Below are 26,520 nucleotides of genomic sequence, written 5' to 3' on the forward strand. Positions count from 1 at the left end.
CCAAAGATTCACAGGGAAAAATCAAAGAGGGAGAGAGTTTCCAGCGCCTATTGAATTTTGCAATTGGGTCTTCATTATTAATCACAAAAGCTATTATGTTCTTTATGCCAAGCAAAGATCACACATATGAGCTCATTTAATCCTCATAACCACTCTTGAAGTATGTGTTATTATCTGGGGAACAGTTCCAGGGGTGGCTAAGGGCAAAATCCAAACCACAATGAGTTGAGAAGTGGCTGAGTGGGGAGAACAGTCTGCATTTGGGATAAATTTGGGATAAAAAGGATTGAGCCCCTACTAAAGCCTAGTCAGTATGCCAGTCACTGTAGCACTGCTTTCTAATTTCATCCAAACGAAACTCTATTCACCTTCAAAGAAGGAGCTGAGATTTGGAAGCTCAATGTGATTCCCCAGCCTGTCTTCTTTCAATAAACCCCCTCTGCTCCCACAGGGGGATCAGATAGCTGCAACAGACATTTACTGAGGCCTTTGCTGAGCCAGGCCAGGCACTATGCTGAGAATATTTACGTGAATTGTCACATTGAAGCTTCAGTTTAAATGCTAGTTTCATTATTAATAGTGTGGTGATTAAGGGGCTGAGCCCAGGAGTCAGACTCACCGAGTTTGGATCTCAGCTCTGCCATCTATGAGTGTACTTTTGCCTCAGTTTCTTCATCTGTCAAATGGGCTTCCTTGTGAAAATTCTTTAAAGATAATACATGTGAAATATAAGTTACAAGGAGTGCCTAGGGCATGATAAGTGTAGGGTAAAATGTTAACTAGTAGTTTAATCGCCATTTTACAGCCCAGAAAAGAGAGAATGAGGAAGGATCTCAGAGTTAGCAACTCTAAGGGGTCTCTTCCCGGGGTCTCCCAGAAGCCCCTCTACCAAGGTTTCCTGCAGAGAAACCTATTGCGGGGGAACGAGAGGGTGGGGTGGGTGTGCCGTGTTTGCTTGTTTATTTATTTGTTTTTAAGATGGCATTGACTCATATTAAGATGGCACATATTTTTCTTCCGGGGGGAGATGCAAAGTGAAGATGCAGAAGGAGCGAGGATGGTAAACTCGCAGAGAGACAGGAAGGGATGGCAACCTGGCCCAGGTGCAGGGTCCACGACCTCGATCGGCAGAGGCCCAGGAAAGGAAGCAAGGATGGTGTTCGCCTCTTAATTTTGTTTGGAATCAGAGGAGAAAGAAGCCAGGAAGAAGTGTATTTGCCTCTGCCCTCTTGCTGGCCGGAACACAGCCAATGTTCTTGAAGGGATTAAAAAAAATACACCCTACCCCTCCTAGCCTTTCTTTCTTCCTCGATCTTCTCCTTTCCCCCTCCTCTCCCCAACCACCCCCAGCCCTACTTCCTCTTCTCTCCCTCCCTCTGCTGGTTCGCCGGTCACTTCCCCCTTCCCTTCTCTCCAGGCTATAGCAGGGGCCGAGCTGCCTGCGGGGGCGAGGGAGAGGGCGAGATTGGCTGCGGACTGTACAGATCAGCCAGAGAACGCAGTCAGTCTCTCTCTCGCTCGCTCTTGCTCTCTCTCTCTCAGACGCACACACACGCATACACTCAAAACTCCGGCCGGCAGCACCCCGGGTGCTCCAATCCCTGGAAAAGGCGAGCGAGCGCCTCGCGACCGCTGCGCGCACCGCCGCTCGGGCACTGCGCCCGACGCAGCGCTAGTCCCCGTCACCAGCGCTGCCGCTTCGGCCGTGTGTTCCCGAAAATAAAGCGAGTAGGGAGGGTAGAGACAGATCCTGAAAACACCCTGGCCACACACGCCGAGACTTGAGCTCTTAGCGTCCGAGTGGAGACCGCGCCGGCAGCGCCCTGCGCTGGTGAGGTCCGCGCCGCTGTCCGGGAAGAGCCCACCTGCCGGTCCGCGATCGGCCAGCTCAAAAAGTGGGGCTTGGCGCTGTCCTACTCAGGCAGTGTCCGGGGCTCCGGGCGTCCTCGTCCCACCCAGTTTGGAGTTCAACCCTCGGCTCTGCCGCCGACCCGTCGCGCCTCCGGAGTGACCCCACGCGACGCAGAGAGCGGAGGCGCGGCGCCGGGACCTCGCTATGGCTGGGGCGCACAGGCTGCTCTATCTGTGGCTGGGCTGCTTCTGCGTGAGCCTGGCGCGGGGAGAGAGACTGAAGCAGTATTTCCCGGAGCTCCGCAAGGCTGTGCCAGGCGACCACACGGCAGGTGGTGGCTCCGGCCCGGTGCTGCGGCCGCACGACAAGGTGTCGGAGCACATGCTGCGACTCTATGACAGGTACAGCGGCGGTGGCAGGGCCGAGGCGGCGCGGACACCAGGGATCTCCGAGCCGGGCTCACAGTCCCTGAGCCCCCAGCCCTTGCGCGAAGGCAACACGGTTCGCAGCTTTCGAGCCGGAACAGCAGGTGAGTTCCCGAGGGGCCCCCCTTCCACGGTCCCACCCCAGGTTTCTCCCGGGACCCCCCACAGCTGCCTTGTCTGCCCTATGCTCTATAGAGCTACCTAGAGACCTTCCTTCACCATCCGAAGCTGCCCTCGGACGCCTTGGTCCCGTCACACCCCGCATTTCGCCGGGGAGTAAGCCTAGTTTTAGAGTCCGAATTGAGAGGCAGAAGTGGAGAGAAGGGCGCCGAGCAGTGGAGGGGGGTCAGCTGAAGGAACTGCGTGGAAAGAGGGAAGGGGTTACTCCCATCCCCAGCGGAGCCCTCCTGCGCTGGGTGTCTGGAGCACCTCTGGGTACCTTATGCTGATGTTTCTGAAGTCAGTCAGCGGAAGTTCCCTTGGACTGGGCTTTAGCCATGTTTACCTAGAGGCAGATGTCATTTTATGCCAACCCCAGGGCACCGGAGAGAGAAAAGTCACCCTTGTACTAGACACCTTCCCCTTGCCTTTTAGACAGTCGCGTCTCTAGACCTTGCACCCCCTCTTAACTCATGTCCTCTGTTACTATATTTGACACTTTCCATTTGATAGTCCCTTGGTGGCAAACACACAAACTAAACCAGGTGCTCGAGTGGTTCGATTATTTAAAACCCATCTGGGCAAATAGGATTGTACCATCCACCCTGGGAGGAGTTGGGGATGGGGAGAGCAGCCATGGATGTAAACACCTCTTGGAATCTGCCGATGAAAATCTGCTCATCCCATTTTTCAACACACAGATCGCTGCGGACTGAAATTCATGGCTTAACAAGGTTTCTCCTGGCCCCTGTGGTGAAGCAAATAACTTATGCTAACAGGCTGCCTCCCTTGTGTTAACAGCTTGAGGGAAAGTTTGCTGGACACTAACTCGGTTTATATGCTTTGAGGATGCACCAGGCTTTTTGGTTCGCTACATTCATGATAAAGGGAAATGTAACTGCAAAGCCTGTCTTCAGCTAACCGTAGAAAAATAGCCAAGAACCTTCAAGTAAGGAGGCCATGCCTCATGCTCTATCAATTCTGTCAGAATCACTAGAAAGAAATCTCCCAAAGCTTTGATATGTAGGACTCCTGGAAAAAAGGAAAACTAAAGCATCCATCAAGAAAAGCCCTCGGTTGACACTGTAAATACACTCTAGAGCTCATAGGCATGATGACGTTTACAATAAATGTGAATTATGCTTTCTAATGCAGAAGTCTTTAGCTAGAGTCTGAGCTGAACCAGATTTCACTTTCTTCTTAAAACCATGAGCATAATCTGTAAAGAGCTGGCCTCTGCTAAGGAAACAGAAACCTGCTCTGGGTTATCCCCACTATGCCAGCCACTTGAGGTGGCTGTCCTGACAGCTGACCACACCGGTGAATGCCCTGTTTACTCCAGCGAGATTCTGAGGGCAGAGCTCAGTGAAGGAGCTGTGTGGGAGCCACAAGGATTGAAAGAAATTGGGTCGGCAAGGCAGGTGGTAAGAATGAAGATGCTCAAATCACTCCTACCTTGATATTCATTTTCTTGGTAATATTCCTAGGGTGTAGCTGAGGCACCCAAGAGACGAATAGTATTTTTTATATCAACAAGTTTCATTTTTACTATGAATCACAAAGTTTGGAGGTGGAATGTGCGTTTGTTTCATTCACACATATTGTACAGTTTTTGTATGTTCCTTTTAGGCTAAGTGAACCATAACTGGGAGATGGATAAGGATTTGAATAACTCAGTCTCCATGTACTTTTTGGCTTCAACTGATTCCATGCATTATAATTTCAGAGTGTCTCTTATCAGCGTCACTCTAGTCTTATACCATCAAATGATAAACTCTGATACGGAGGCCAGAAGTTCCCTTGAAATGATGAATTGCAGCTTGAAGCATATATACGAGGCTGTGTGCTCTGATAAGAAAAGTAATCCCTTTAGCATCCTAGAGACTGTCTTAATGACTTATTCATCACACGTAGACACTGGTTTTTGTGGAAGCTTACGTGTCATGTTACTACACTGGAGACTCCTGGAGAGGTGGTTCATGTTGGACCCCTTCCAAGAGTGTTTAGTTACTAACACACTAAAGAGACCTTATTATAAGGCAGTTCTGGCTCTAATAAGGCAGGACTCCAGGAAGGTGCTAGGTCTTTCATGTGTATCCCCGTCCTTTATCCATACCCTTTGTCTTGTGACGTGTGTTCTGACATAGGTGAAAGATACTGTCTGCATTAATAAATTAGATGTGTTTTCTGGTCCATAGTGTTTAGGTTTCACAGCGTATGGGCTTCTCCCTACCGACGATATTATAGATTTTAATGGAAGGTCAGGTGGTGTGCTGTATATATGGAGTGGCTGCTGATCCGGCGGCCTTTCCAAGTGCTTATTGAGGCTGAGTTATAGCCTCAGAGCCCTATTTGCTCCTTGGAACATACCTGATTAAAATTATTTATTGTTCTAAACCTAGAATATCTTTGGTTGAAAGTTAGCTGCTGTGGTCTCCCTCTGATTACTTTCTACTTAAACCATTACTTGATGGTGGGTGGCATTCATCCTAAGTACACTTTCTGCTAACCCCTTTTCTCCTCCCTCAACACTGTGCAGTGGATGTGCCAAAACCATAAGTTTGGAACGCTCATAAGTCTTTTTGTGATGTGTAAGGGTTTACATAAAGATAGGTTTTATCTTTCCCTTTGTAAAAGGTAATTTATAAAATTATTGATGACAGAGAAGTTCAGCTTTATAAAAACACACCATCTTGAAGGAAGACAAGAGGAATATAAAATCAGCTTTTATTTTAATCTTAGTTTAAGTTGTCCTTGGCTACTATGTAATAAAAGAAGAATATTTTACATGAGGTTTTCTTCCTGGCCTAATCCTTTAAGACACATACTTTGTGTTCATCAGTTTCTCATCATTCTTATGGTCACTTAACCTTATTTTTCTTAATCATAAATTTAATCTCTTTAGGAAAAGCCATTAAAGCACACATGTTCTTATTAGAAAACTATCATTATTTTAACTATGACATATAACTACAAAAAGATTGCATTTCAGTGGATATGTGTCACCTTTTTAAAAAAATCACACAGACTTCATAGATAAAAGAAAAGAAAATTGAGGTAATCTGGACCCAAAAGTGAATATTTTCCTTCAGTGAAAAAAGGGAGAGTCTTTCCTACTATGAACAAAAATCTTCAAAAATAAAGAATTATCATCTGACATGCTTCTGAAGTGCAAGGCTAAAATGTAAGGCTTTGGGAAAGATATAATTAAGGGCTGAAGGATCATTCCAAGAAGAGCCATTCCTGTAAAGTACATGGGCCAGTGGGAAAGCATCATTTTTGATGGGTTTGACTGCAAGGGGTTATAATAACTTTATTAAAACATAGTTACCTTGAAATTCCTGACACCTAGAGACTAGGCTTGAAATGTAAGAGTACTTAGATTATCTGATGTTTTTATTCAAAGGACAATAGTACATCTGGAGGGGGGAGCTGGATGTGCAGCTGCTTTGAATTACACGCGACTTTCAATACATGATAGCCCTTAATGAAGTTTTTACTGTAATAGGCAAGACAGCTTTACAATCTCTGACATTTAAAAATCCATAATGCCAGGAATTCTTGATTATCCATGCTAATGGAAAGGAGAAAGAGAATGAATTACATAAAAATAATTTCAATTTAGCTTCTTGGTATAGTTAGATACACTCAGAGACCAAGAGACCATGAGGGTCAATGAAAAAAATCTCGTAAGCAGATAATTCACTCAGGGAATATTTGTACACTAAAAATATATACATAATTCAGAATATATTAAGAGGTTATATACATTTTATCTAAGCAGTGGAAGTTTATAAGTACTTGATCGACCTGGTTCAGATTTTTCTAAAAATTAAATAAGATGAATGTCAAATCCGCTCTTAAGCATTTTGGAATTATACAATTTTGTATTTGAAAGGCGCTTTAAAGAAAGGAATTCCAACCCCTTCCTTATATGGAAGAAGAAATGGGCATTGCCAAACAATTTTTCACACATACTGAGCTCATCTCAAATCCTATTATTTGTAATAATCTGATCTAATTTTCTAGGAGAAAATTTTGTAAAAAGGGGTCTTTGGAAGATGTTAACAGGTGTTACATAAAATTGGGTTCCTTGGTCAAATAAGTTTGAAAAAATGATGTTTTCGGGGCCGGCCCTGTGGCGTAGCGGTTAAGTGCGCATGCTCTGCTGCTGGCGGCCCGGTTGGGATCCCAAGCACGCACCAACGCACCGCTTGTCAGGCCATGCTGTGGTGGCGTCCCACATAAAGTGGAGGAAGATGGGCACAGATGTTAGCTCAGGGCCAGTCTTCCTCAGCAAAAAGGGAGGAGGATTGGCATGGATGTTAGCTCAGGGCTGATCTTCCTCACACACACACAAAAAAATTATGTTTTCTTTGCTGTGGGACCTTTCAGGGCCTTTAAGTGCTAGTGAGTCCCCTTAAGAGTGAGATTTCATCACTTTCTTGCCAAGAGAACATTTCAGAGAATTGTGGTTCTAAGATACCTAGTTGGGGAAACACTGGTTCAGAGCCTTCCTAATAACTCAAAAGAGAAGATGTGAAAAATTCGAGTGAGTATCACAACTGAAAACGGTCCCATTTCTCCTTTCTCAGTTAGGACCCATCTCAGGATGTTGCCTGACATTGTTGTTTTTGGCCTTGGGTCCATTTGACCTTGTACCATCTTCCTGCTTTCATGTTTTAAACTTCTCTGTCATTAAATTTTGTTTTCCCTGCTTCATTATGAATTCTCCTTCACTGATTTCATCTATGGGATTAATATTTATTATTTGACAACTAGTATTATTCTTTTAAAATAAAAGCTGTTTTATTTGTGGAAAAATTCACTACAGCTCATACATATCACTTTGTTAATGTTTTATCACCATTAATACCTTGATAAAAGACACATTTACTCAAGACACCTATCAAATCTCTTACATAATCCCCATTGTTTGTTGTATTTATTAGATATAATAATATATTGGATATTAATAATAGATACAATAAAAATCATACCTTTCAAAAAGCCTAGTGAAAATTATTGAGCAACTTTGCATATACTTTCTATTGACTATTCAGGATTTTTGTGCTGCAACATCAGAACTTTTCTCCCCAAATTGTGATGGTTTTCCCATCTATTCAATTTGTATATCCTAGTAATCAATATCTTAATAACTTTATTTTGGTAGTAATAGTGGAAATAAATTTGGCGTCACAAATAGTCTGAGCTTGAACTTTCCTATGCCAAGTTTCAATTAAAAGTGAATTTTTATGATTATGTTATGAACCTATGAAAATAGAATTTTGTAGTGGAAACATTGACATAGTGTTAATCAAGTGACACAAGTATAACAGGATAATATCTACTTTGGACAGTAGTAAATGACAATGTAACAAAAGAGCCCTCATATATGGAATATAACTAGAAATCCATAAAATTGCTAGTCTACTCACAAGTTAGTAATGCTTGTGTCCTAGCGTATTGGTACCTAAAGCAATTCTTTGGTAACACATATTCTCAGGGATATTTTTAAAGGCATAGATGTCTCTTTATTTATCTAAAACATCTACACGTAGGTCATAGAGCCCAATTGACCATGGTGTGTTTATCAACGCTTTCAATGATCTACCTTCCTTTAAGATCCATCTTTTCTTGGCGACAGAACCACAACAAATGCAGTGCCTTGGTTTTATCTGGGGGCACTATGAACAGAAGTGTTCCGACAAACTGATCCTACCATTAGCTTCAGTAAGTTCTTCTTACTTTACTGAGTAAGGTTCTGTTAAACATAACTTTTATAAAATAATTGCATCCAATAGTTTTAAAAATGCAAGTTTCTTTGTCCAGTCCTCTGATTTTACAGTAAAAACAATGGAGACCCAACACGATCTTATTTGCTTTTCCTTCAAAGAATATTTTCATTTAGTTGCATGGAATTAATGTAAAGACTTTGAATTGAGTGTAATTGCTGCACTTAGGCTTGGGTTAAGATAAATGGTTTTCAAGTGGAGAAGCGATTCCTGGAGTTTCTACTTTTGTATTACCCGAGGCTAAGTGTTAAGAGATCTAAATGCTAATCTTGGCTGAACTGCTGATTAATAAGGTCATCTAGCATTGCTAGGCCTAGTTTCTTCATCTATCAAATGAGTTAAGTCATACCTACTGTGCGAGTCTCAAAGAAAGATAGTGAAACTCAATTGAGAAAATGAATGTGAAAATGCATTAGAAGTTTGGAAGCCTATGTAAATGAGGCTTAATATTCTTAATATTTTGAGAGATTGTATCTCTCTAGCTTCCCACAAAACCTTAAACATACCTAAATTGTTGGATAATGTGCAGTGATTTATAGCACAAAGGATATATCTGGATGGCAATGTAAATATAAGGAGGTGGTATTCCTCATATAACACAATCTATGATATGCCAAACCTACATTCAACAAGTTACTATTTCTGTCCTGACCTTGGTAGCTGAATGGAAGTTGCACCTTTTTATAGTGATTTCTTGAAGTTGTTCTCAAAGTATGGTCCCTGGATTCGCAGTATCAGCATCACCTGGGAACTTGGTAGAAATTCTCCTGCCCACCCAAGACCACCTGAATCAAACTCTGGGGGTGGGACACAGAAATCTCTGTTTTAACAGCCATAAAGGTGATTCTGATGCATGTTTGAGACACACTGCTCTAAGCTCATGTCCCTAGAGTTCTGAGTATCTTATAACCAGCATCTGAAATCTAGTATTGATTAACGTGCTGGTCCTGGTCTCATCTGGCCCTTTCAATAGGCCTTTCCGTGGACAAATGGTTTATTAATTTATATAATGGTAAGCTTCTTTCACTTTGAAAGGTATATTACTGTCTTTTGTGTGTGTGTGTGTGTGTGTGAGGAAGATCAGCCCTGAGCTAACATCCGTGCTAATCCTCCTCTTTTTGCTGAGGAAGACCGGCTCTGAGCTAACATCTATTGCCAATCCTCCTTTTTTTTCCCCAAAGCCCCAGTGGATAGTTGTATGTCATAGTTGCACATCCTTCTAGTTGCTGTATGTGGGACATGGCCTCAGCATGGCCGGAGAAGCGGTGTGTCATGCGCGCCCGGGATCCAAACCCGGGCCGCCAGTATTGGAGCACGCGCACTTAACCGCTAAGCCACGGGGCCGGCCCCGGTATATTACTGTCTTTATGACAGTTTTTGCCCTGGAGAGGATCTCAAAGTAAGTTAATAAAGACTTCTTACCCTTCTTTCACAGCTGCAGAGAGTTTGGGGCCTAATACATTTGCTAGAAGGAGGATGATGGGAGCCGGAGCCTATAAAGCAAGTCTCTGGAGGGCAAAGAGCAGATCTCCTTTCATTCTGTATTCTGAGGACCTGGCATAGTTTGCCACATAGCAGGCAGTCAGTAACTATTTCAGTTGAGTTGAATTAGACGTTCAGGGGACTCGATAAGAAGAGACAGTAGAAAAGCTATCAGCCAGGCAGAGGATCCTTTAAAAACACACTTGCCATGGAAGAATTTCCCATGAGGCATTTTACCATGTATATGTTGAATGACAATACTATTCTGCCTTATACGCAACTGTTCTAATAATGCTTCTTTTCTGATGAACCGAAAGGAAACTCCATACAGTACTTATTCCCAAGAAGGGCTTTTGCTGACTTTGGGAACTTCAAACTACTTGAAAGTTTCTTCACTTTGGTGTTAAGTAGGAAACACTTTTAAATCTGGGAAGTTTACGCAGTTGTTCATTCAACAAATTTAACAAATATTTTTCAGGATCTAAATGCTCCAGACTGTGCAAAGTACCAGGAGTTCAAAGATTTATAGGACATGGGTCTGCCCTCCTCGAGCTCACAGTCTAGGAATGCCCTTGGGTGGAGGCTGAGAGTAGATAAACTGATTAATGAACACTTCGCTATTCTAGAAAAACATACATTATGTCATCTTTGGCCATGTTTTACTTTGGACATAGAGAACAGTTGTTTTGAGATCCCCTAAAACTCAGTTATTTGACTGGGACTCTGCAAGAAAAACAAAATTCCATGACTTTGTGCTCTATTTAGAAACTCGCATCTTGCGTTTGCCTGAAAGCTGAAGGTGGCATAGAGAAACCACAGTCTTGATTGAGTCGTCTGCGGCCAGTGTTCAGCCAGTGACTACAGGTATATATGGCCCTGTGCTAGGCACCCCCGGCATTTCTAGCAGCTGTACTTCGTTTGGAGAAAGAAGTGGGGAGAAAAAAGTTGTTCTTAGTTACATATTTTCTGTATGACTAAAATGTTTTCCCTGCTTCCTGGGGATTTAACTAATCATCAAGATTTCATTTAGTCTATTTGTTTAAAAATCAGACTTTACATAGAAAGCTTTCCATTGTATGTTCTAATTCCCTTTGAAAACGTTCTGTGTGGGCCAGCACGAAGGTGAACTTCCACTTACCACTCCCTGGGTACTGCCTCAGCTGCTCCTGGAGAGGAGCTGAACTGTTGCAGTAGTACGGCTGATCCTAAGTCGGAGTTTCCTCGCTGAGTCTTGATTTCATTCAGTGCAGGTGCTTTGTTTTCAGATGAAAACAGAAATAAATCTTCTGCATTTATTTAATAATCAAACTCCTAAAAAAATCCATATAGGTCATAAAAGACCTGGGTACCTGTCCAAAATCAATTGCTAACTGGCAGGCTAACTTCTATGGTCCTTTATTTTTGCATTTCTACAATGAGTAGGTTGGATTAATCTGTTTTTCCGTAAAATAAGCATTTACTGAGCACTGCTTCAGAATTATGCCCTATGCTAGGGGCTAAAGAGTCTGACATAATTACTACAGCGCCTTGTCTTTAAGGAGTTTATGGTTTTAGGAAGGAGCAACACTGTGATGAAAATGGTCACAGAGGCGGGGTCCAAGCCGAAGGACCAGGTTGTCATGATGAGCTTGCCTCGAGAGGTGGTGCTGCTGCCTTGAACACAAATCTGGATTATCAAGGAGAACAAGGGTGGAGGAAGGCACTCCAGGGAGAAGCTGCAGCAGGTGCAAAGTCCTGACAGGAGTGCAAAGGGGCGTAGGGCTTGTTCAGAAACTCACCTGGCTTCTAAACCCCTTTGCAATTCACAGATGTTATGACTCTGGAGCATTCAAAATAAGATTATACTGCCATTGGCAAATCCTAACTAGACTGCGTTATTCTCAACAAGGAAAATACAAGTTTGTGCTAGTGCCAGCAGACAGTAAGAAAACAGCACCACCGGTTGGCAGTTATATTTTGGCATCAAAAACATTTCCTTGGGAAAAGCTGGAAATAAAGCCTGTTGAAGTTCCTTGCAAGGGATCTGAGAGGTTGGATCTGAGAGGTTATCTAGTTCACCTTTCACACCCTCCCTACCATAAAGAGATCCTCCTGTAATAGTCTTGAATTATGACCGTCCACCTTCTGTTTGCCCAGGCCTGCAAAGAGTCTCACAGTCAGGCTAGACACTTAGAAAGTCATTACTTATATTGGCCTGGATTCTGCCTCCATTCAACTATCACCTTTAGACCTCATTCTCATCTTTGACACTGGAAAGAAAACCTTGATCTCTCTGCAGCCCCTCAACTATTTGCAAACGATTCTCATGGCGTTGCTAAACCTTTTTTTTTTTTTTCCTTCCTCCAAGCCATGTATTCTCTATTTATTCAACTCAAACTTGTAAGAGAGAGTCTCCAGACCCTTCAACTTCTTGGTTACTTTCCTGGTTGCTCCCTTTGGTATCAATAAACTAGTTAAAAGGAGAGCACTCAGAATTAAGCATGCAACTCTAGATATAGTTGGTTTGGTGTGGCATACGGTTATTGTTTCCTGGTACCTAAAGATGACAAACAGCCTAAAAATGCATGAGTATTGTTTGTAACCTGATAAAACCCACCATTGTTTTTTATATTATTATTATATCAGTTTGTTCTTATTAATCAGAAAGTAGCCCTCAGGTTTCTGATTCAATAATTCCAAATAGGTAAGTATTGGAATATCTCAGAAGAATAGACAAAGTGAACACTAAGGCATTTTTGCATTCACTGCTATTTGAGCATAGATATCTGTGTCCATAGATAAATCCGTGCTCCTTGTGGGTGAGAAAGAGAAGCCTATTGCAAAACTCCTGTTCTTAAGTATGGAAAGATACTCATTTGAAACATTAAATTAATATAAAATCTAAAAAATAAAAAAGCATAAGAGTAATTGAATAGATACTATTATCACGTATTTCAGTTTGCAGGGAGGTATCTATCTCATTCTTATTTATTCCTCTAAACTCATCTGCTCAACTCCATGCAACTCTCTTATTACTGTTTTTGTCTGTTGTAAATACTAAGTATTTGCTGGGTTGTTTTGGGGACAAGAGCATTGACTTGCACAGAAATTAAATGCTTTAAGGTCAGAGAAGGCAAAAATAAAGTATAGGTTAGAGAAGGCAAGGAATGTTTTGTGGAATGGTGGAGACTTCTAGCTTATTGTTTAAAAAAGGGGGGCAGGAGGGAATCTAGAACAGGCAGAGATCATGTGTCTCCTAGCCTGGGCAGAAATGGCAAAGGCATCAAGTGCTAGATAATACAACACCTTCAATTAGGAGCTCAATGTGAATTGGCCATTCGTTTTCTGAATCTAGGCAGCTTAGGTGTCTGTAAGGACTTCAAATAACTAGGTTAATTTGGGATATTTTTATAAGTTTCTATTTAAAATATTGGAAATATTGCTTATGCAAAATCTTCCAGATATCCAGCATTGCATACTGCTAGAATGTTCTCCTTCCATCTCCTTGCCAATACTCCCTTTTCCCTTCATTCTTAGAAGTCCAGTTCAAAGTTTATCTGTTCCCTGTGTGTCCCTCTTCCCCTTACATGGACAGAGTTAATCGCTTCCTCTTCTGTGCTCCAAAATCATAGTTCACACCTTTGACAGCAAGTAGCATCATCATGGCCTAGTTACCTACATATGAATCTTTGCCTCCTGCCACAGTGTGGACAGCAGCAGCTATATGTGCAGCCCTGTGACCCAGCCTAGGGTCCAGGACCTAGTAGATATTCAATTCATATTTGTTAAAGTAAAACAGTTGTTTTGCTTTGGTTCCTGTTTTTGTTGATTGTAGTGGATGTATATGTGCAATACACAAATAACACAATTGAACCTATGTATATGATTGCTGTGCCATAAAGCACTGTTGCCAACTACCCATTTAACTCTGTTTTAGAGCAGTTTATTGGTCTTAGACTTTTGATTGCAGATTGAACCAATTAGCTACAGCTAGAGAGAAAATTAAAAAGTAATCACCAAAATTATCTTTATCTACTATGTCCTTGTTGAGGAAAGTATGTTGCATTCCAAGAAAGGAATCTTTTGCCCAATTTACTTCTTGGTTTGCATGTTCATGTTAAATTAGGATTTAACAAAATCCTAATTCTTCACTGCATTTGGGAAAAAATCCCTTTTTTTCCTTTCCTTTCAGACTATATGACTACAAAACTGGTGGTTATTCTAAACCACCACTGTCTAATAAAAATTTAATTTGAGCCACAAATGTGACCCACATATGTAATTTTAAAATTTTAGTGGCCACATTTAAAAATATGAAAAGCAATAGGTGAAATTAATTTTAATAATGTATTATATTTAAAATGTTTTGCACCCAGTTCTGATGTGGGAGAGATGGGAAAGGGTTCCCCACGGCAACAGGCAATTCTGGGACACTAGCAATGTGTCCGAAAATTCAATTCAATTCTGATACTATCTACTTGGAGATAGAATCAGATTCCACAGGTGAAGTCCTCAGTCCCACAAGACTGCCCTCCACTTCAGACACAAATCACCAGCCCAGATTGTTTCCTGTGCTTCTGACCAATTAGCTACAGATTGGAGGTTCCTACAACCCCTTCCTTGGGTTCGTTTGATTGATTTGCTAGAGCAGCTCACAGAACTCAGGAAACCCGTTTACCCACTAGATTACCAGTTTATTATAAAAGGATGTAACTCAGAACAGCCAGATGGAAGAGATGCATAGGGCAAGGTATGGAGAAAGGGCGTAGAGCTTCCATGCTCCCTCCAGGTGCTCAACTCTCCCCAAATTTCTACGTGCTCACCAACCTGGAAGCTCTCCAAACCCCATTCTTTTGGGTTTTTATGGAGACTTCATTATATAGGCACGATTGATTAAATCATTGGCCATTGGGGATGGCTTCAACCTCCAGCCCTGCTGTCCTCCCAGGAAGTCAGGGGGTGGCTAATCACAGCGTTGCTTCCTCCCTGGCAACCAGCCCCCATCCTTACCTGACCTCTAAATGTTACCTCATTTACGTAAGAAAAGACACCTTTATGGCTCTCATCACTTAGGAAATTCCAACGGTTTTAGTGGTTCTGTGCCAGAAACTGGATGAAGACCAAATATATATTTCTTATCATAAATCCTGATATCACAATGTTTAACCCAATATATCCAAATATTTTTGTTTCAACATAATCAATATAGAATATATCAATGTAATATTTTACATTCATTTTTATACTGAATCTTCGAAATCCAGTGTGTATTTTACACTTATAGCGCATCTCAATTCGAACTTAAATGGCTAATCACTATCATATTGGACAGTGCGGTTCTAGTTAGCTAATGTTCATTGAGTTTTTCTATATGCTTTACATGCATTCTTTCAAGTAATTCTCACAACAACTCTGCAGTTAACACTAGTGGGCTTATTTTACAGCCCACTTGAGATTTAAAGAGTTTAGGTTTATTTGCCTGAGGACAGCTATTGGGTGTGGTGGAGCCAGGACTAGACCATAGGGCTTTGACTTCAAAATAATGCCCTGAAGTAAAATGAAAGCCATCAGAAGAGGCAGTATGGCAGATTCTGAGACATTTATGAGAAGATACAGAAGATCAGACACAGGGGTGGAGGCTGGTTAATAGCAGGTCACAAGGTGCCTGGAAACACGTTTGAAAGCGGGAAACATTTTGAAGCAAAATGTGGGGGAAAGGAGCACAATTGATTTACCCGTTAAGACACTACTACCCATATCCCTCAGAGTTCATTTCTTCCCTGCAGGATGTTTGTTTGGCAACCATTCGATTGCCACATACTTGGAACAGAGTGACTTCTCTTCCTTCCATTTTAAACCTCCATCTGCTACACAAAGTTTGGGTAAAAGTATATGCTATGATGACTGGTATAAATTAAGGCTAAAGTTTCTTAACAACCCTGATGCCATGGTTTTGTTATAAGGTCTGTAAAATATTATCCTGGTGTCGTGGATTTTACAAATGTGCACAAATGGCAGTTCCCTCCTTTTCCTTCACACAGTGTTAAAAACAAGTAAAATATGTTTCCCATTGCACTTCCCTTGTGCTTGGGGACTCAATGAACTCATTTTAAGTTTCCACGTCTTTATAAAAATGTTTTGTTTTTACTGAAATATGTTTTTGATCAAGAACATAATTTCACAATTGCATGTACGTTTCTGAAACAAATATGTATATGGAACAAGTGCATGGAGGAGGGCTCAGCTCTGGTGACTCGTCCCAGGACTGAGGATTCTCGAGCCTAACCTCAGCCTTACCACCAACTCGTTAGATGATCTCAAGAGAAGGAACAAACTTCTGCCCTAACTAGTCAATCTCCTGTTCTGTTACTCTCTCTCATTTCTGGATTTGAAGAATTGGAAATACAGATGACCAGTTTGAATAATTTCTTTGAGCTATGTAGAAGAAATTCAACTCTTAAATTCATGGAATGTCATAAACTTCAGACAAGCTTCGCAACAGCATTAATTCCTTATGACACTTTTGAATGTGTGGCTCACTTTTTCAGATACGTTATCTGAATACTGAGATGTATAGTCTTGCTTACCCACCCACATCCTGGACCCTAAACTTTGTGAGGCAGGTAGAAAAAGATATAATTCCCTGGAATACAGTTAATACTAGCACTGACAACAATAATAAATTATATTTAAGAAACACTTATTGGACCCTTTATGAAGTGCTTTACACACATCTCATTTAATTCTGCTGACAGGAGAGGTAGGTATTATCTCCATTTTATGAATGAGAACACTAGCTTGTCCAAAGTGGCTGAGCCAGGACTTGAATCAGGGTGAGTCTAATTCCACCGCTGCTCGTAACCAGTAAGGCTATACACTGCCTCAGATAAGAAGTTATTACAATACTGTGCCAAATGTAGAGGAATAGTTCTTGATAGTCTCATAATTTACAGCTAGAGCTCTCAGCTCTCACACCACTAAGTTTACTGTTGTGTTACAACTTTCACACGTTCACAGTGCTTCAGTAAAGGAAAGGGCAAATTAGTAAAAATCCTTGATCCTTGCTTTAATCTTTTTCCAGCTCTTAAAATTACTCCTCTTACCTTTTTTTGTTTAATTGAGGTGAAAATCACATAACATAAAAATAATCTTTGGGGCCGGCCTGGTGGCGCAAGCAGTTAAGCGCGTGCGCTCCGCTGCAGCGGCCTGGGGTTTGCCGATTCGGATCCTGGGCGTGCACCGACGCACGGCTTGTCAAGCCATGCTGTGGCGGAGTCCCATATAAAGTGGAGGAAGATGGGCCTGGATGTTAGCCCAGGGCGAGTCTTCCTCAGCAAAAAGAGGAGGATTGGCAGATGTTAGCTCAGGGCCGATCTTCCTCACAAAAATAAATAAATAAATAAATAAATAAATAAATAAAACTGTCTTTAAGTGAACAATCCAGTGGCATTTGGTACCTTCACAGTGTTGTGCAACCACCAAGTCTATCTAGTTCTGAAATATTTTCATCATTCCAAAGTAAAACCCCCTATCTGTTAAGCAGTTTTTCCCCATTTCTCCCTGCCTCCAGCCCCTGGCAAACACCAATCTGCATTCTGTCTCTATGAATTTACCTGTTTGGGATAATTCATATCAGTGGAATTGTACAATATGTGACCTTTTTTCTGGCTTATTTCATTTAGCATAATGTTTTCAAGGTTCATCCACGTTGTAGCACGTATCAGTCCTTCATTTCTATTTTATGGCTGAATAATATTCCATTGTATGGATATACCACAATTTGTTTATCCATTCATCCACTGATGAATATTTGAGCTGTTTCCACCTTTGGCTATTATGAATAGTGCTATTATAAACACGCATGTACATGTACTTGTTTGAGTACCTGTTTTCACTTCTTTTAGCTATACACCTAGGAGTGTAATTGTGGGGTGACACCATATTTCTGTGTTTAATTTTTTTTTTTGAAATACTTTATTTTATTATTTATTTATTTTTGTGAGGAAGATCAGCCCTGAGCTAACATCCATGCCAACCCTCCTCCTTTTGCTGAGGAAGACTGACCCTGAGCTAACATCAGTGCCAATCTTCCTCCACTTTATGTGCGATGCCGCCACAGCATGGCCTGACAAACAGTGTGTCGGTGCGCACCTGGGATCCAAACCTGGGCCGCCAGCAGCGGAGCACGCACACTTAACTGCTATGCCATGGGACCAGCCCCTTACCTTTTGAGGAACTGCCAAATTATTTTCCACAGCAACTGAATCATTTTACATCCAACCAGCAATGTAAAAGAGTTCCAATTTCTCCACATCCTCACTAACACTTGTTATTTTGTTTTTTATTATTATAGCCAGCCTAGTGTGTGTCAAATGGTACCTCACTGAGGTTTTGATTTGCATTTCTCTAATGACTAATGATGTTGAGCATCTTTTCAAGTGTTTATTGGCCTTTTGTATGTCTTCCTTGGAGAGATGTTTATTCCATTGTTTTGCCCACTTTTTATTCATTTGTTTGTCTTTTTGTTGTTGAATTACAAGAGTTATTTATATATTCTGTAAACTAGATTTTATCAGATATATAATTTGAAAATATTTTCTCCATTCTGTAGGTTGAACAGACTTTCTTGATAATGTCTTTTGATGGACAAAAGTTTTTAATTTTGATGAAGTTCAGTTTATTTTACAAATATATTTTATCAATTTATCGAATTTTTTCTTTTGCTGCTCACACTTCAGGTGTTAGATCTAAGAATCCATTGCCAAATCTAAGACCATGAATATTTTACCCCTATGTTTTCTTCTAAGAATTTTATGGTTTTAGCTCTTATACTTAGGTCATTAATTTACTTTGAGTTGATTTTCATATATGGTGTGAGGTAGGGGTCCTATTTACTCCTGTTTACTCTCTTTTTTTTCCTTCCTAGGAATCCTTGAAAGCAAGGGACTGCATATTTTTAACCTGACTTCTCTAACCAAGTCTGAAAACATTTTATCTGCCACACTGTATTTCTATATTGGAGAGCTAATAAACATCAGCCTGAGTTGTCCAGTGTCCCGAGGATGCTCACATCATGCTCAGAGGAAAAACATTCAGATTGATCTCTCTGCATGGATCCTCAAATCCAACAGAAACCAAAGTCAACTCCTGGGTCATCTTTCAGTGGATGTAGCCAAACCTCATCGAGACTTTGTGTCCTGGCTGTCTAAAGACATCACTCAACTCTTGAGGAAGGCAAAGGAAAATGAGGAGTTCCTCATAGGATTTAACATTACCTCCAAAGGACACCAGCTGCCAAAGAAGATGTTACCATTTCCTGAGCCTTATATCTTGGTGTATGCCAATGATGATGCCATTTCTGAACCAGAGAATGTGGTATCAAGCTTACAAGGACACCGGAATTTCCCCACTAGAGCTGTGCCCAAACTGGATAGCCACATCAGGGCTGCCCTTTCTATTGAACGGAGGAAGAAGCGCTCTACTGGAGTCCTGCTGCCTCTGCAGAACAATGAGCTTCCTGGGGCAGAATATCAGTATAAGGAGGATGGGGTGTGGGAAGAGAGAAAGCCTTACAAGACTCTTCAGACTCAGCCGCCTGAGAAAAGTAAGAACAAAAAGAAACAGAGAAAGGGACCTCACCAGAAGAGCCAGACGCTCCAGTTTGATGAACAGACCCTGAAGAAGGCAAGAAGAAAGCAATGGATTGAACCTCGGAATTGTGCCAGGCGATACCTTAAAGTGGACTTTGCGGATATTGGCTGGAGTGAATGGATTATCTCCCCTAAGTCCTTTGATGCCTATTATTGCTCTGGAGCATGCCAGTTCCCCATGCCAAAGGTAGCCATTGTTCTTTGTCCTGTACTTCCTATTTCCATAGAGTAGAAAGGCACACTGACTAAGTTGAGTATGTGTTTTCATTCACAAAATCCGTCTGGACCCTTATTTATTGCATGCTAAAGTGTAATAGGTAATATGGTTATGCTTGGTTTTTCTTTAATGGTTGTTAGAGTAATATGAAGTCAGTATTGGTATGAAGAAGGATATGAGAAAAAATGTAGGTGTAAAATATGTTTTTTGCATTGCTTCCAAACATGGTGCATATTCAGCTGCATAGTCTGTTCAGCTATGTGTGAATCTACACCTGTCCACAATAAGCAAACCCCAATTGGTAGAAGGCTGATTTTGGAGTGGGATATTCAGGAAATGAGTGGATGTCATGGGAGCAAAGAGAAGGACTAATCGGATTGATGCCCTGATACAGAACATTTTTTGATAAATAGTCCCCTGTGAGATGAATTGTCACCACAGGGGTCAGGACTGGGGTTGGGCCAGGTAAACTCGCCTCATGAAATCCATCAGATACTTATTTCATTTGCTTCCCTGATAAGCATCAAAAAGGAAGGCAAAATAGGATACGATGACTCTGTAATCTTCTTCCAAGACTCATTTCACCCAGTCAGAGCTTGCCTGTGTCTCTTCCAAAATCTTTAGGGACTGTACTTTATCATATCAGTACTCAGTATCCTGACAAATATATTCTCAGAAGGCTCCCCAACCCCACCTCTATCTTGCTCAGCAAGTCCAAGTGACTATTCTCTGTAAATTTAGACTTAGTAGAATATGGTGGTGCCCGCTGCCTTCAGTTAAGCTTATTGCTGCACTTCCTTTCTTAGCTTATAACAGTTTGAATCTCTGTTATACAACAAAAAGTGGCTCTAGGAATAGAATTCAGAGGAAGAATAGAGCTGGGTTTTTTGGGATTTTTTTGGATTTTGGGGGTGGGGTTGCAAAACTTGAAGTGAATCAACTTTTGCTGTTGTATAATAATGGAGGAAAAAATCCTTTGCCTCAAAGAATGACCAGCTTCTGCTCATAGATCTTTAATGTAGCATGTTCATGTTCCAGTCATCTGATCATTGAGATGCTAAATGTAACACACGCATAAAGCAAAGGTCCGACTGAACAAGGCCAGGTCAGCCTCAGGGCCAGGAACTTGACTGGAACCCCATTTTCTTGTTAGAATGTTTCAGAAGGACAAGCTGTCTACATTTTCCAAGACCTTGTCTTTCCCAAGGATTTTTTCAGCTTCCATGTTTTGTAAACCCAAACACAAAAATGGGATTATATACATTTATAATGATATACACAGCCTTGTCTTGTCTAAATATTCATAAAGGACATTTCACTGATCAAATGGAACTTGTTAAAACTGAGATAGCATTTAAAAACACACCACAAAGATGCCAAGTGTAACAGGCAGTGATGACTCTTTATTTTACAGTGTGGCTTGCTTTGTGGCATTGTGAGGCAAAAATGGATTCAAAATCTGTCTCTAAACCCAGGATGACTGATTTTAAGTGGATCTCTGAGTCTTCCCAATGACCTCTCTCCCTCTCGTAAACTGTAATTTCTACTGAGCAGCCTGGGGAAGGAGTTTTTCTCTTCCCTCCTAACTCCAGATGTCAAGACCCAGGGAGCCATGATAATGGGGAGATATCAGTCAAGCAGCTTTTCAACCCCTCACTCTGGAGCCCTGGCCCAGTCTCCACCCTCCACAGTTACCACAACAGGCGCCTCTCATCTCCTGTTGGCTCTGCTCGCTTTTACTGCTCAAAAACCTTGCTGTTGCTTCATCATGGTTCTCAGTGATCTAAAGAATAACAATTGTAAAACGTATGAGGGATAAGTTAAGAATAGCAGAAATAAATTTAAGGAGAGAAGTGTGTTAGTGCAAAAGCATGATTAAATGTACATGCTTGGTCATAGCTGGGCTTCTTAACGTTAATGTGTCTGCAAATCGCCTGTGGAGCTTGTTAATGTATAGGCTCTGCTCCAGTGGTTCTGGGGATAGAGCCCAAGAATTTGCGTATCTAACAGGCTCCTAGGTGTTGCTGATGCTCTGGCCCACACATCACACTCTGAGTAGCAAAATCGAGAGTCAGATCCTTTTGGCTTGAAACTTGGTCCCACCTCTCACCAGCTATAGTTTTTTGGGGAAGTTACTCAAAACTCTCTATATGTTGTTAGTTTTCTCATCTTTGAAATGGCTACAATGGTAAATAAAACAGTAATAGTATCTACATAATAAAAACAGTGGGCAAATGAGATAGTAGAGCATCTTGCACATAGTAGGCACTCAGTAAATATTTGCTATTGACGTTACTATTAATGGCCATTGTTGAGATGAGGAGAACAGAAAATTAAATGGAGGGGGCTGAAGAAAGACCGCAAAGGGAAGGGGATCAAGAGAATAAAAGATGTAAGACAAGAAAAAATTTTGTAAATGTTTCTTGTCCCTTTTGAAACATCACAAAGCCTAAAATAGGATTCTTCCTGCGGGTTCAACAGCCCGTAAGCTCTTCCAGTAACATTTCTTTGGAGAGTAATAGAATCAGGAGAGCATCAGTTGCTGCAACTGAACTCATCATAGTATTTGTCAAAACTTGGCATGGCATCAGAGCACCGGGGAGACATAACAGGGATAAATGTGGAGTTTTCTCTCTGAGCTTGAGATTTTCTTTTGCCAAGTTGAGTGGAAGTTGGCTGCTACATGGAGTTCTCATCTCCCATCACCTCGTGTGGATCTGTTTAACTTTGAAAGCTTTCTAGTGCTTCCCTCTAAGTCTTCCAGGCTTTGCGTCTTGCAAGTGCTGCAGTAACCAAAAGGATGGGAAACAAAGCAACGTGAAGCTGCTTCATTAGGGGTAATTAATCAGCATCACCATTATCTGCAGTGTCCCATATCGTAACCAGAGTGAACTATTTAAATAAAAATATAGTCTGAGCAACAAAGGAAAATAAGGTCTCTGACCAGATCCATACAAACACATGTGGAATAACTGAGGTGCCAAAGAACTTGCAGACTTTAGATATACATTTTGCCCCAGAGGAAAGTTCTCCCAGGCCAGACTCCTCTGCTGGCCCTCCTTCCTTTTGGCCTCCTGAGAGAAGCCTGCTCTATATGGCGGGCCTAGTGTCTGCAAAAATCGACAACCTGTTCTGTAATTCAGAACAGCTGTGTTCTGCCTTTCCCAAATTCCAGGCTTTGCCCTTTCACTGATTCCAATTAGATAGTTTCTGGGCTATCACACCCATGTGGGCTGGACTGGAAGAGTGTGGAACAAAACTCCATGGCCCGAGTCAGGAATGAAGGCTCTTAGCTGATGACATACTCTCCCCTGCTAATGCATTTGTCATCAAATTCAACTCGAGGCGATCGTACGCAGCTTGGCAGGTGCGGGCCTGACCACTGCAGATTTCATTCACAGACACGGCAGCTTGGATTTTTCTGATTCCTAGTCTCTACAGCCAATCTGCTCTGCCAGGGAGAGACCCCTGGAATTCTGCCACGAGATGAAAAATACCCAGAGAGCCAAGGCCAAGTCGTATGCCTTTGCCTCCCCTCACCACCTCAGCAGAGATGGAAACCAGAGATTTCAAATGAAAATGATGGAGCCATTGTTGCTGACAGAGATCCCAGAGAACCAACAAGGATTAAAGGAACGAAGTTATTTTTGCATGGAATGGTGCAAAAGCTAGGAATAGCAAAGACACAGAATTAGGCAGCAAAGAATCTAAACACTTTGAACCAAGCATCCTGTATAAAGAAGAAATTCACTTTTAATGAGTTCAAAACGATACACCCTCAATTAATTTCCTGCATTTTCCAATTCTAATCTCTGGTCATGAAGATGAACTCTAAAAACCCTAAATCTTGATGTACTGAGTTACCTAAGCAAAAAATTACCTAAACTGATGTTGAAATCATGTATTATCTTCATTGAAAGGAGAGACTGGGGAGGGAAATAACACAGGTTTGCTTTGGTGATTCATAGATTTCTTAAGCTACATAAAGAGTCATGAGAAATATGATCTGAACTCAGAAACAAACAAAAAAAATTATAGACTGGCACTATGCTTCAAACAAGCAAATTACTTCATGGATCTTTTGTGTATGACATAATTATTCCCAGTACTGGTTGCTTGATCAGAGGATTCCATAGTTAGAAAAAAAGAGGGAAACTCCCTAGAAAAGTGAAAGGTTCCTGATAAGACACACCAACCTGGAATCAAGGGCTTATGCCTGAATTCCAGTGAGCCCACCAGAGACTGCTCATAGTTTCTGAATTTATCGTTTGTGAGTTAGAGCCTAAAAAAAAAGAACAGGAATTTTCCTAGGAAACACCCATGAATATTTTCCATATCTACACCAGCTCATTTGCACAGAACTTTTTCTTTTTGTTGTTGGGAATTGTTTCCACAGAAATAGGTAAAATGGAGGGTATGCTATTTCTTATAAATATTTCACCCATTTAGCAAGTATTTACTCAGAGCCTAGAGCATGCACTCTTCTAGGCACGAAGGAATAGCAATGCACAAGCAGTATTTATCGATTGAGGCCTCATCTACTTAAATAGATCTACTTCACATGAAACTTTATTATAGGAGTTATTAAAACATTAACAATAACAGAATAATGTCAAAAAATCTATGATAAAAAAATCCTTTGGGGCATCATCATAATCTGTTTGGATGATTGAATCTTAAGAATAACTTTAAATCAATAGGGAAAAGTGGATGGCTGCAAAAGTTTTCTTTAGAAATTTCCAATACTGATGAAATATCAATATTGACCTCAGTTGTACAATACTGATTGCAGTTTAGGTCAGTTACACAGATTTTATTAATGCTGCAGGGCACATGATATGCAAAATAGAACAACATAGACTTCCTTCCTTTAAGGGGAGAATATCTTGCTTTGCAAACCTAATTAATGGGAAGTTAACTATTCTTTTTAACATATACTTAAAGTTTCTAGGAAGAAAGAGTAAAAACAGTTGCCCTTCATTAAGACTACCTTTTTAATAATTTATGCCTATTCACAGTAAAGTTGAAGTCTAATGTATGGATAATTTTTTTCATTAAAATTGAAAGATGGCATGAGATAAATCAGATTTGCCTTTTCTCTGCCAAAAAGAATCCTATTTTTTTACAGTATGCGAGCTTTCTGTATTATTTGCGTCTCCCTTGACTTGTGTGTACCCTTAACCTTTTGACTTGTTCCAGTTTCCCGTATTGGGAGTTTTAGTAGTATGAAATTAACTGGTGCAGAAATGCCTCTGAAACATGGCTCAAAATCCTGAAATTAAAAAGCCAGAGTTTTGGCCTAAATCTTACTCCTGAATTGACATGCAATCTCTGGCGAGTTACCAAATTTCTGTCTCTAAATGTGTTTAAAACAAAACTGGTTTCACCTGCCTAAAAGAGACACTGGAGCGAACTAATGTTGAAAAGTGTGGCTTCTCGCATGAAGAAACTCTTACCACTCTGGCAATACTTACATTCTGGGCTTGGAAAAGTGGGTGTTGCTCAATGCTGAGCAGAGCTGTGTGGGGCTTTCTAAATAAAACCACCTGCCTCACATGGATGTTAATGGTCTCATTTGGCAATTTCTTAGGAACAGAGTTTACGCAGGCTTCTTTGGTCAACCTTCTGACATCCATGGGATAACCTTAGGCCCCCCAGATTATTCCCAGAAGATATGGCCCACTCTTGGAACAGTTTTAACTCTACTGCATTGAAGTCTGAACCCATGGAGCAACAGTGACCCCCAGTGGCCAGTGGTGTGGCCTTCTTAACCCCAGTTTGTACTCCTGAGAGTTGAATAATTACATATTAATTACCATCAGTTCATCTTGGTGGCAACTATTAAATAAGTCAATGCTCCTTGACATGCTTGGTTTTACTTTAAAAATAAAGTATAAATATCACTATAGCAGTGACAATGACATATCTATGTTAAATAGGGTGCTTGTTAGGGTTCTTCATGATTAGCATAAGATCAAGAACAAATCATTTTTGTTGCAATCCTGTTATTGGAAACATTCTAGGATGTATTCATCTCCTGTTTGGTGACTAAAGCTCTTTTTAATTAAATGATTCTTGCTTAGATAACTAGGTTCAAACCCTCACTCTATATGCCTACATGCCTTTAGACATGTTATTTAAGCTTTTTGAGTCTATTTCTTTCCCTGTAAAATGTAAGAAACCATGGTTTTGTTGTCAGGATTAGAGATACTACCTATAACATGCCTGGCACAGAGCGGGCACTTAATAAATGATAACCATTTTGGTGATGGTGGTATAGGAGGTTGGGCTGAATGTGTAACGATGCCCAGGGTTTGTTAAGTTGTTGACATGAATTCATTGTGTATGCATTTTAATGATGAGGAATGAAGAGTGGAAAAGTAGTTCCACCTGACTTATGTGTTCTCCCATTTCTTTTCTAGTCTTTGAAGCCATCAAATCATGCTACCATCCAGAGTATAGTGAGAGCTGTGGGGGTCGTTCCTGGAATTCCTGAGCCTTGCTGTGTGCCAGAAAAGATGTCCTCCCTCAGTATCTTATTCTTTGATGAAAATAAGAATGTGGTACTTAAAGTATATCCTAATATGACAGTAGAGTCTTGTGCTTGCAGATAACCTGGCAAAGAACTCATTTAAAGGCTTAATTCAATCATTCCTTTATTTTTATGGACTCTTTTTATTTTGCACTGCCAATGCATTTCATTCCAAAAGATTTTTTTATAGTCAAAAGAGAATGAGCAAATAGACTGATGATTTCCACCAAGGAGACCTGAACTGTATTTGTTTCTGAATGTAAGAAAAAGCAAGATTTTAGGAAATGCAGACATCTATTTCTTTTTTTTAATCACACAAGAAAAATGATCACTCAAACTGTTTTTAGAACTGTTAGAGAACACATTGATTTATTTTTGTAATGGGCTTTGAAAATAGATTGGAATAACATCAATAGCTTATCATATATC

The 26,520-nt window shown here is 40.9% G+C and overlaps 1 protein-coding gene across 1 annotated transcript; it reads left to right on the plus strand.

Annotated features, from left to right (window-relative positions):
* The first annotated feature begins 1,505 nt into the window (after positions 1–1,505).
* Positions 1,506–26,520, plus strand: BMP3 (bone morphogenetic protein 3). Its single transcript, XM_058547351.1, has 3 exons — positions 1,506–2,381; positions 18,619–19,529; positions 25,982–26,520. Exons 1-3 carry the CDS (start codon positions 2,057–2,059, stop codon positions 26,171–26,173), a joined length of 1,428 nt encoding a protein of 475 aa, XP_058403334.1. The 5' UTR covers positions 1,506–2,056; the 3' UTR covers positions 26,174–26,520.

This window comes from Diceros bicornis, chromosome 8 (assembly GCF_020826845.1).
Source record: "Diceros bicornis minor isolate mBicDic1 chromosome 8, mDicBic1.mat.cur, whole genome shotgun sequence".
In the NCBI taxonomy this organism is placed as follows: domain Eukaryota; kingdom Metazoa; phylum Chordata; class Mammalia; order Perissodactyla; family Rhinocerotidae; genus Diceros; species Diceros bicornis.

Coding starts and splice junctions, on each gene's coding strand:
- BMP3 (XM_058547351.1), top strand. CDS start 2,057: ATGGCTGGGGCGCACAGGCTGCTCTATCTGTGGCTGGGCTGCTTCTGC. Junction 2,382..18,618: donor CTTTCGAGCCGGAACAGCAG/GTGAGTTCCCGA, acceptor TTTCCTTCCTAG/GAATCCTTGAAAGCAAGGGA. Junction 19,530..25,981: donor GCCAGTTCCCCATGCCAAAG/GTAGCCATTGTT, acceptor TTTCTTTTCTAG/TCTTTGAAGCCATCAAATCA.